Genomic DNA, 11576 nt, shown 5'->3' on the forward strand with positions numbered 1-11576 from the left:
CGTGAGGAGAATACGGTGGCCCTAGTGGCTTCTTGGGGAGCATTGTGCCTCCACACCGCTCCAACGGAGACGTACTTCCCCTCAAAAGGAAGGAACTTCGGTAACACATCCTCGTCTTCACCGGCTCCACTCTTGGTTATCTCGTTCCTTTACTTTCGCAAGTTTTCTCGAGTTATATTTCTTACTTGCTTGCGTGCTTGTTGTCGTTGCATCATATAGGTTGCTCACTTAGTTGCATATCTAGACAACCTATTTTGATGCAAACTTTAATTTGGTAAAGAAAAGCTAAAAATTGTTAGTTGCCTATTCACCCCCCCTCTAGTCAACTATATCGATCCTTTCACCATCCCTTGCATATTATAGTTCATCACAAAGCTCTTGGGGAGCATTGTGCCTCCACACCGCTCCAACAGAGACGCACTTCCCCCTAGAGAGAAGGAACTTTGGTAACACATCATCTTCTTCATCGACTCCACTTGTGGTTATTTCTTACCTTTACTCTGTGCAAGCTTATATTGCTTGTGAGCTTGTTGTTGTGCTTGTCGTATAGGTTGTCCACATAGTTGCATATCTAGACAACCTATATTATTGTCAAGCCAAATTTGTAAAAAGAGCTAAAATTTGGTAGTTCCTATTCAACCCCCTCTAGTCAACCATATCGATCCTTTTAATTGGTATCAGAGTCTCATCTCTTTTTAAGGGCTTAAACGCCTAAAGAGTATGGTTGGCGAAGAGGAGAGGGATGCAAAGATTCTAGCGGCCATGGACCCAACCGTAGTGATCCGAGATGCCTTAAACGATGCCTTGGTCGCGATTAAGACATCCATGATGGTCGAGGTAGTCCATGTTAAAAGAACTCCTTGAGGGCATAAAGCAACCTCCCACCAATCGCAATGTAGTAGGTGATCCTACGTCCTTGGAGACGGATGCTAATTCCGTTAAGTAGGTGGCGGAGGCGGTGGCGGGATAGGGCCGTCTGACGGATGAAGGGGCTTGTCCTCCTCTCCGACTCCTCGTCCGACGATGGTGATGACCACGTCTCCGACTTCGACGACTACGACGATCCACCACCCGTCGCGGACGCCTACAGTTGCGCCGACGACCAAAAGGGCAAAGGCCGACGAGGAAGTGGTGAATATCCGCGCCTTCGTCGTTATTTCTAGTTATTTGGTACTCTAGATAAAACTTTTTTGTCATGTACATGGATTATGTGAACTTTGACTAGCTTTGGGAAATCTGTTGGTGATCGGAATGTGCATATTTTATGTCCGTTTCATAGTCCGTGCGATGATCTATGTATTTTTTTATTCACGTTGCATGTTTAGTACGGTATAGGGTATTGGATATGAGATACATGGATGTGGATGGCACAAATTGCGGAGTGGCCGGCCAATGCCCGCGGGTGTTTGAGGGGTCGGATTTGGTGACTGCGCATGTAGATGCTTTTACTTTGTATTTTCTTAGACTTTAAATCCAAATCAGTGAAACTGTTATTAATTGTTATGAGTATGAACAAAATTGCACGTGTTTCTAAAGAAAAAAAAAGTCAATTATTATCGATGCAAGTGAAAACACTCAATTTTTGCAATTATATACATAACACAATTACACAAGTAATGAAGTCGAATGAATTTCAAGTGGCCAATGAACTCTGTAGTAGTAACTAGCTTATACCCGCGCGGCGGCACGCCGCGCCTTGTACGTGGCAGCGTATGACATTGTATTTTGTTGTATACATTTTTATTATTTGTTAGTCTTTAGAAGGAAGGTCATCATGGCAAGCTTTACTGAATTATAGAACACTTACATCGTCCACGAGTTTACTGACAATGACATCAGGTGGCTCGTTTAACCAACTGAGATTCGACTTACTACAAAAAAAATAGTTAGTTAGCACATGCGCCGCTTGATTACAATGCTTGTTAGTCTTGGTAAAGGGTGCAGATTGTAGAAGTGGCGTTCATGGATGTTTATTTATTTAATATAAGCTAGTTCAAGTATTTTACCTGTTAATTGGTTAATAAGTTGATTTCTAATTATATTTATGTAGTATGTTTGTTAATTCATTGTACTTATATAAATATTAAGTGGCATGAATAGCAAAAGTATTGCATGGAACACTGGATACATTTTGCACAGAGAGTCCATTCTGATACTGCAACTTTATGTTTCTACAAACGATCTATGGTTTCTTTGCACACTGCATTTCTAGTCTCTCCTGTAACTCCAGGAATTCTGACACCTAAAGCAACTTGCACCCGGAAGAATTAAGAACAATCCGTGGGATGCAAACACGCTGCCCTTCGTTAGAGCCGGCAACAATTTCTCCCTCTAGCACTCTTTCACCAAGACGTGTAATGATCAACCGCGTTCCATTGCACAAACCAAATGATTGGTTGACATTCCTAAGGAGCATAACAGGAACGCCAACATTAAGCGGAATTTTGTGCTGTGGGAAATTGTTGATTTTTATTGAATTCAATTGCTCAGGAGGGTAAAACAACTCAACCTCATCAATATAATCACTGGCCTTCGATATAGAATTGCAACTAAGATACTCTGCACGCTGAGATAAATAATCACACCGTTGAAATGAACAAAAAGAAAGACAAATCAAGAACATGAGAATTTGAAGCCTTAAAAATCTAGTTCAAATCACAAAGAGCATGATAAATTACCCGTCTCTTTCAAAGCAGGGCTTCCAGCATTGTTCGTTAATCTAGCTCCTGAGGGAGATAAAGCCAGTAAAAAAGAGATGACCAAGCAGGGAAGAAAAGAGAAGTGGACCCGTACCAAAGACAGAGGGAAGGAAGAGAGGCAACTTTGACGGCGTCAAGTTGCAGTCACCATGGAGAATACGATCATATTTTTCTAAAGAATGGCACATGCCACAAGCATGGAACAACTTAGCATCATAGTGGTACGTACCGACTTCCATTAAATTAGATAACTAAACATGGTTCCCATTCAAGTAATTATATCACAGGGAGTATAGTGTCTTAACAATTTTACTGTATACCTACCTACACAACTGGTCTAAGCCAGGCGCTTACAAGGTTTATATGTAGAGTAGTGTTGTTCCAAAGGCAAGTCAATGAGAAGTGCTCGCCTACAACAGATACATGTATCTTTGTTAAAGTTGGATGGTTGGCTAGTAGCCTCCAACAGCCATGTCTTGGATAAAACGAATCATATCCAAAATAAAACTATATCCAACAATTCTCCTTTTGATTGCTTCTACTGTCCTCCTTCAATTCCAGCAGCCCCGACACACTCACAGATTTACCATCCTTCAATGCTTAATAGGTTCTGCACTTAGAGCCTACCAAGTTATATCTTCTATTCTCATATCCTAATCAGCAAAATTATTTGTCATGGTAAATGTGAAAAGCAAGTTAGTGCTTCCGAAGAAGCAGCACTTCTAATCTAAGGTCTGAACAACACAAAACAACTAAAAACCATAGAAAAATTGTGCCAAGAATTTTAAAATCCTTAGAAATCATAACAAATAAGGGAATGTAAGTACTGCCTACCAATGAATAATTACCTTATGCTGCCTGATTATACATCATGGACTTGGTTTCATTTTCAATGAAAACTGAACCATGGGCAGTGCCTCTCAAGATTGTTTCTTTTACATCATGGTTCTTTGGAAGGCCGGGCCAATTGTTCTGTGCACTGGTGCCATTGTCCTTCAAGAAACACTCTCAACTTTCTTTCATATAGATTGCAATGCAAGAGATCTGGCAGGCCAATACCTATATCAGCAGATTAAACGTAGTAAACTAAGCGCAAAGAGAACATAGAATTTCTCTTTTTCAACTTTCTTGATATGCAAAATGATCAAGACACTCATAAAGTCACAGTGTCCCTCTGCTCAATCCACTTCAGTGCCTCAATTTTGAGAAAGGACAGAAATACATCGTCATACCTTTTGACATCATTAAATAAAGTTGTAAATATTTCACTTTCGAATTATAGAGAAGACAGACAACGTACATGTCCAGCGCTAAAGTTAAATAGAAACATATGTACGCAAGTCCATACAGTTCATAATATTATGTTCAGGAACAATGGGTACTTCATCACTGAAGTAGATCTTCCACCCAGAGAAGATTAATAGGAAGTATCTTAGCGGAAGTCATGTTCTGCTCCCGAGCTCATTCGATTTTTCTCATCACTCTGTTAAGCCATTTCATCAAGTTGGTATACTAACCTGCACATTCATGAAGAATGTTAAAATCAAATAGAAAAAAGGTGCTAGAACTTCTAGCAATCTTACATCTATTCATTTTGTTGGCCAAGTATATAGCAACATACACAACGTATCAAAAATGGCATTAGTATGTGTTCTATTCATCCAATTTAGGTTGATCTTCCCTTTACTTTTTTTCTGGATGAACACTAATGTTCATCCAATGGTGTACCAATTTTTCGAAGACTCGCCATGATACTACAAGATCTAAAAATAATAATAAAAAAGAGCAGGGGGCTCACCTTGCTGCTGCGTCCTCAACGGTGAGCAGAGGCGGCAAATGCCCATGCTACCGTTTGATAGCGCCGCTGCTCACTTTCCAACACAATCCGCCTCCACCACCGATTCTTCCACCACCTAGCAGAAGTCGATGGTGCGCCTCACATAGATCGCTGTTGTACACGGAAGTAGTCAAATAGCAGCCCAAGCTCCTCGTCCTCGCAGTCCACCACACCGCCGGCAACATCTCCCCATGCGCCTGCATAACACACAAGCCATGTGAACACCAGGACCAACATGAATCGAATCCATTCCAAATGGATGAACGAACTGAGGATTACGTGGCGAATTCGAGAGGGTCAGAACTACCTTGGGCATCAGACCCCGCGATCTGGGAATGCCTGGGAACAGGCTTCTCCTTCGTCGTGTCGGGCCCCCAACGAAACGCATCAGAGATCACGGTGGGCAGCGGCGAACAACATTCTTAGCCTTCAGTGATATTCTAGGAAGACTATAAGAGTAAATGTTGCAGAACATCTTAATATCAAAATATTCAAAACACAATCAGCTTGGTTTCTCTTCCTACGCATTAACACAAACACCTATTGTGCACTGAAAAAAGAGGATTCATATTTTTGTACAACCACACTTCAAATAGGAGGATTTGAATCAGCGACCCATCCACATGAACAGAAGTAGCACATCAAAAAGTAAGAATTGGATCAGAAATATGAGAGAGAGACAGAGAGAGAGAGAGAGAGAGAGGTGGCGGCGGCCAAGGTAGGCAGGGTGCTGGGGATCAAAGGACGGCAAAGGCGGAGGAGGCATCTGGCAGGCCGCTCGCTTCCGCCACCAGCCGCCAGCGGGTAGAGGCCGTGGCTGAGAAGTTGCGACGCTGCTGAGGGAGGTCGAGGGAGAGACGTGTGGGAGAGGGGTCTTCCTGCTCTGCCTACTCCCGCTGTACGCCGCCGCCGCCGTTGTGTTGTGGCCCGAGAGAGGAAGTCTGAGAGGGCTGTCGGGACAGGCGAGGCGTGGGGAGCATGGCTGCAGCGAGCGGGCTGCCGTGGGCAGCGGAGCACCTAGATGGTGGAGGTGACCGCGCTTGGAGTCCGGCCGGCGCGTCTACGCATAGAAGAGACGGCAGATAGGGGCGGCGCTGGAGGGTTGCGAGAGGTGAGGAACGCACGGCGACTCGAGCGAGGATGGAATGAGAATAGGCGGAGGGGGCGAGTACTTATAGGAAGGAAGGGAAGGAAGCAAAGAACAATTCCGAGGCAGCCACCGCATAAATTCAAGGCGGCAGCCGACCGTGGAAGAAGCCTGGAAGGCGCGGCTCGAGCGGCAGCCGACCTGACAACATCGTCATTATCGGGCGAAGCAAAGCACGGTTGCATGCATGCATACTAGTGGGAAACGATGTCAGTGCGCACGTGCAACCCGAATCGAACGCAAGCCCATGCAGGACGTGGACAACGATGCAGTGCAACCATGCACACACATGCATTCAGTGGCAAGTCAAACTACGAAACCCAGTTGCAGTTGCTGAGTGCACACAGGCGCGTACCCAGCCGGATCCCCCCACTATATCACGTGTTAGCACCCCATTGGTCCGGTTTTCACTGATTGGAAAAAGTAAAAAAAACAAGAAAAAAGAAACCTGGCCAGGTTTAGTATATTCAGAATGTGAAATGCTATAATGCAGTTGAATTGAAGGTAAAGTGGCCACACCGATCATAGGGGTCTTGCAGAAATACCATAGCAGATGCAGTGAGCATACGGGACGGGCGCGTCGTTCGTTTGGTCACAAACACAAACAGATGGAGGTTGCCCATCAAAACTCATTCAACCAAGTTTTTCTTCAGATTCAGATTTGAGCTAAAAAAGACAAGGACCAAAATACCCCTCGTACACCCATCCCTCATCCCTCTGATCCCCTTCTTCCCAAGCCCCAGCGGCGGCTCGCCGGCTGCTCCCCTCCGCAGGCGCCGTCCCTCTCCCCCACACGCCCGCCCTGCTGCTGCTTCCCCGGTACCCCGTCAGTCGCCGCCCCCTCCGCACACCGCGCCCGCGAGGCCACGTTCCTGCCCTTGCAATCGCACCCGGACCGGACTCTCGGAGACGACGGCGCCGCACCGGAGACGAAGGGGCTGAGGTGCTTCTCCTCTAGCGCGGCAACGGTTGGCGCCAAGGAGCGCAGCCACCCCTCCGGCGACACGGCCGCGTCCATTCGACCGCCCGCCGTCGCGGCGGGCCCGTGCCGCATGGTCGCCCGCTTCCCAGTCTCTCTCCGCTGGTCTGGCGGCCTACTGCGGGCTAGCAGCAGCCGCCGCCGCGGCGTATCCGCGATGGCCGGAGGAGGCGAAGAGGCGCACCTCGGGGGGTTCCTCGAGTACATGGACATGCTCCGCAACTACGAGCGCTCCGGCGTGCCGCGCGGCGCCGGGACCGACTCCGACGACGGCTTCGACCTCGGCCGCATGCGCCGCCTCCTCCGCCGCCTCGGCGACCCCCACACCCACTACCCGGTGAGTTGGCTAATGATCTGTGATTGCGGTTGGGATGTGTTAAGCGTGAGTGCGTGACCAGTGGTAGTCAGTCATCATTTAGTACGGTGATTGGCGAATAGATTTGTTTCCATGGATACAGTGTGAAGTATGGAAGGATTAATCTAAGTGATTGCGTTTGTAGTCTGTCCATATCGCCGGCACCAAGGGGAAAGGTTCGACTGCCGCGTTCCTGTCCAATATCATGAGGGAGCAAGGATACAATGTGGGCTGCTATTCCAGGTATTCCACCATATCGCCAAGCTCCATGTATCATTTAATCCATTTGGTAGTACGTAACTATTAGACCACACAATCAAGGGAATTCTATGACGCTGATGTCTATGCAGTCCACACCTTCTAACAATCCGAGAGCGCATTTCTGTTGGACAACATGGAGGCCCTGTTTCAGCTGCATCCTTGAGGGATCTTTTTGATCTGGCCAAGGAAGCTATCGATGAATCAATCGAATCAGAAAATGGATCCCTGACACACTTTGAGGTATATTTTTCAAAGTTATTTTTAAGTTGCAGATTTAGTTGGTTTTTGCTTTAATAAAATGATGATGATGATGTGTACTCAGATATTTTTTTGTCTGTCCCCGAATGAGAGCCTACACTACCAATAAACGATAAGCATGGCAAGAAAAATAGCATAGGCAATAGGTCATGGATTTTCCTTAATTAGTTTGCATCTCACCTTACTGCATTGAGCATTACAGGCTGTGATGCCATTTTTCCTGTTCTAAATTATGCCATCTAACTTTTTCTTTGCGTATTGGCAAAGCCATTATAGTCTAAATATTAATTCTACACCTGAACTTTCTGTAACAAGCAGGAACACATAGACATTATATGCTGCTGATCCAGGTGAAATTTGGTGATGCATGTAATAAGCAAGAATACATGGACAGCCCTGCTCTTTTTGGCTGCCTTGATTCTGTCATACTGCATAAGAGTTACTTCCATTTATTAACGTCTGCCAACAATTCATCTCTAGTTGATAGCTAATTTCTTACACAACCGATAATGATCAAATGCCCTGCCTTGTGGCATTGTGCACATCTAACTACAATAAAAACCCTGTAGGCATTCTTTTAAGGCAATCACTGTAGGCATTAATATTTATCTGTTGTTACTTGACTTCTGATGATCATGCACTTAAAATATACTTGCTATTTTGCAGGTTTTTACTGCTCTTTCATTTCTCCTATTCTCACGAGAAAATGTTGATGTTGCCATTGTCGAAGTAAGTTGTGTAATACTGGCACTGTTACTGTTGTTCAATTAAAACTACAGTTTGCGTTTACATGTTTCTGTAAGTTTCAAGGGTGCAGTAGACTCATACCTTTGTTATTAGAGAAGTTTTCTAACATGTATGGACTTTTGTACTCACTTGGAAATTCACTCACAAGAATGCACCTGTTTAACTGAAGTTTTCTAACATGTATGGACTTTTGTACTGACTTGGAAATTCAGTCACAAGAATGCACCTAATGTACTGAACTGCTGGAAAAATGTTATATGAATGGTGAAACTTGCCTTGTAATTGTGTGGTCGATCAGTTGTCTTTTGCCCACCTCAGATCTTCTGCTTTGGACAGTCCACTAAGTCTTGTATCTTTAAGAAATATTAGAATATGGAGACAGAAAAAGTAGGTCCACTAATTTGGTACTTAATGCAACGTGTTACTCAGAAATGAAATATATGAATGACAGAGTGTATCCATCTTTATGAAGTGGTTAATCCTCTGTCATTTTTATAGCACCGATCTCAAGTATCTCCGCCTCTAGTCTTGAAAAACGATCTTTGAGTTATAAGTTATATCACTTACAGTGACTAAATAGTAACTTGTTTGGTTATTGATTGCCTAGGCAGGCCTTGGGGGAGCTAGAGATGCCACAAATGTCATACGAAATAGTGAACTAGCTGCAGCAGTCATAACAACAGTTGGGAAAGAACATTTAGCTGCTTTGGGTGGTTCCCTCCAAAGCATAGCAGTGGCAAAATCTGGAATTATCAAGGAAGGACGACCAGTTAAGTTGTTCTCTCATCTTTAATCCTTTTCATTTTCACCAGCTTTTTTTCTTGCTTGTGGTTCGAGATTATAATCGAATTAATTCAGATAGCTGTCCAGTGTAGTGTTCTTTTCTCTCAAAGAAATGGTTGGCACTTCATGTTTTACTTGCTGTTCCATGTCCATGATAGTTCACCACTATTTTACTAGGCATCATCTTGTGTTTCTTCTGTAAAATTGGAGACTTACTTTTCCTTAATTATGATCTGGTGATATTTTAACCTTCAGGCCGTATAATATTATCCTTGTACAAGTGTAACTTCTGATAATGGTGGAGTCTGTAACCTGAATATCAAACATTATTCCAGGTTGTCATTGGTGGTCCATTTTCAACAGACATCGAGCAAATAATTCGGGATAGAGCATTCTTGACACAATCTCCTGTCATATCTGCTTGTGATACTGCCATCAGGAGCATCACAAGATGCATTGGACGAGACTATGCAAAGCCTTATCAAAGCTGTGACATTGTCATGAAGATTTCAGGCGATATGCCATTGGTAGAAACCGACCTTATCTACTTTCATCTGAAATTAACAGAGTATAGAGCTTTCCCCTCTGCTTTTCAAGTCCTCTAAATGACAGGCGCAAATTTATATTTTGCAGTCTGTGGAATTGCATGATGTAAAACTCCAGCTGCTGGGAGACCATCAGCGTCAGAATGCTGTCACGGCTTCTTGCACAGCTCTATGTCTGCGTGAGCTAGGTAAGGAAACATGCCATTTCATATTGTTTGGTGATGGTCCTTCTTAATCCACTTCGATTCATTAAAGTACAGTTACTCCAACATTGATAAGGTCCTTATTTTGAACCTTCACTGTAGTGCTGCTTCTGAATGAGACTATAGTGCTGGAGGACTGAATATTTGCTTTTCTTTCAGTTCCTTTTTCACCTTATCATACACATTGCTTAATCTGCACAAGTCTGACATATTTTCTCTTGTATCCATGGCTTTGGGAAGTTAAGGATGGAATGTATCCAATGCATCTATCCGAGCTGGTTTAGAGAAGACGCAACTGCCAGGGAGAAGCCAATTCCTGACACAAGATGAAGCCTCGGTCCTTGGGCTCGACGGAGCATCCACCATTCTAATCGACGGAGGTTTTGCCTGATAACCACCTGTCCTTATTGCTTTATTTCCCTTCACTGCTGCCTTAGCCAAAGGTACCATCTGATATTCAAATCATCTTCCAGCCCATACCGAGGCGTCTGCAAAGGCACTGTCAGACGTGATAAAAACCGTCGAACCGGAAGGGCCTGTGGCCCTCATCGTCGGAATGGCCAGCGACAAAGAGCACCTCGCATTCGCTGCACAAATTCTCTCAGGCAAGATACTTCATTAACTCTACCCCTTCGGCCGTCTCATAGCTGGATAGTTCAGACCGAAGAACGTCACAGTAGTTTTCCTCAACCTCCCTGATCACTCTCAGGCAGAAGGCCCGACGTGGTGCTGCTGACGGAGACGGGGATCGCGGGAGGGACTGCTCGCTCCATGCCGGCCTCATCACTGAGAGACATCTGGACAGGCGCCGCTCTCGGCCACGGCATCGAGTGTGCGGACATCGGGGCCATCGCCGGCGACGAAGCCCCAAACGTAAATATCGACCACCTGACACCCACCGCTGGCACAGACAAGCCCGCGCCGATGTTGATCGGGTGCGGAGCCGCGCCGTTCTCTTGCGACCTGATGAAGGCGGCCTCCCGGCTGCTGCGCCGGGCAGACGGAGGCGGCGCTGCTCGGGGTGGCCTCATCTGCGTCACCGGCTCCATGCATATGGTCGCGGCGGTGCTGCAGCAGCTTGAGCAGTAACTCCCCATGGTTGCAGACTCGCGGCACATGTTGTCAGTTACTGTACATGGCTGGCACTGGCAGGCATCAGCATCAGCAGGCAGGAATTTGTTGTTTGTGCAAGGGGGTGACGCTGTAGTTACATGCTTACAGTACACCAGTACAGTGCTTACATGGTCTAGAGTCGATGGGATTAAGCAGTGATGTTAACTTTCATAAAGCTACCCAGAAAGCGTCGATGCGCCGTGCATGTCCTTGTCTTGGTTGTCTGGTGAGAGCGACTAGTCCTTTGCCTTGTTCACACTCACACCTTGGTAGTTGACCTCGGTCGACTTTACAAAGCTGTTCTTTTTAAACAATTAATTACTTTTTGTACTGTTCTAATAATTTATTCATCTACTAAAGAAATATACTACTATCTTGATTGATGGAGAAAAAACTTGTTTCTTGATCTTACAATTTTGTTCAAGCAGATGCAAGAAAATTTCACTGTGATGTAATACTATTTGGTCATCTGGTGGGGAAAGAGTGCAATACTAGTAATAATTTATTCATAGAGTTTAGAATGTTTGGGATCTTGCGTGTTGTGAACATCATCAACTGAAATAGTACAGTGCTTTCCCCACCAGAGTGCAATACTAGTAATAATTTATTCATAGAGTGCAATACTAGTAATAATTTATTCATCAGCCGA

At 45.0% G+C, this 11576-nt stretch overlaps 1 protein-coding gene and 1 long non-coding RNA gene across 3 annotated transcripts; one reads left to right on the top strand and one right to left on the bottom strand.

The window, feature by feature from the left end:
• Positions 1-2065: 2065 nt before the first annotated feature.
• On the bottom strand, positions 2066-5670 carry LOC109780401 (uncharacterized). 2 transcript variants are annotated; one of them, XR_005756046.3, is made up of 4 exons: positions 4844-5670; positions 4498-4733; positions 2510-4216; positions 2066-2405 (listed from the first exon to the last, which is right to left on the bottom strand). It is a non-coding gene; the product is annotated as an uncharacterized lncRNA (long non-coding RNA). The 2 variants fall into 2 exon arrangements; XR_006663443.2 differs by lacking the exon at positions 2066-2405 and having other exon boundaries at positions 3111-3309; positions 3548-4216.
• Positions 5671-6314: 644 nt separating this feature from the next.
• Positions 6315-11189, top strand: LOC109780420 (dihydrofolate synthetase). Its single transcript, XM_020339006.4, has 10 exons — positions 6315-6999; positions 7163-7260; positions 7368-7518; positions 8203-8265; positions 8891-9052; positions 9402-9593; positions 9700-9799; positions 10060-10194; positions 10288-10419; positions 10524-11189. Exons 1-10 carry the CDS (start codon positions 6736-6738, stop codon positions 10901-10903), a joined length of 1677 nt encoding a protein of 558 aa, XP_020194595.1. The 5' UTR covers positions 6315-6735; the 3' UTR covers positions 10904-11189.
• Positions 11190-11576: the final 387 nt, after the last annotated feature.

The sequence above is a fragment of the Aegilops tauschii genome, chromosome 5, assembly GCF_002575655.3.
Source record: "Aegilops tauschii subsp. strangulata cultivar AL8/78 chromosome 5, Aet v6.0, whole genome shotgun sequence".
In the NCBI taxonomy this organism is placed as follows: domain Eukaryota; kingdom Viridiplantae; phylum Streptophyta; class Magnoliopsida; order Poales; family Poaceae; genus Aegilops; species Aegilops tauschii.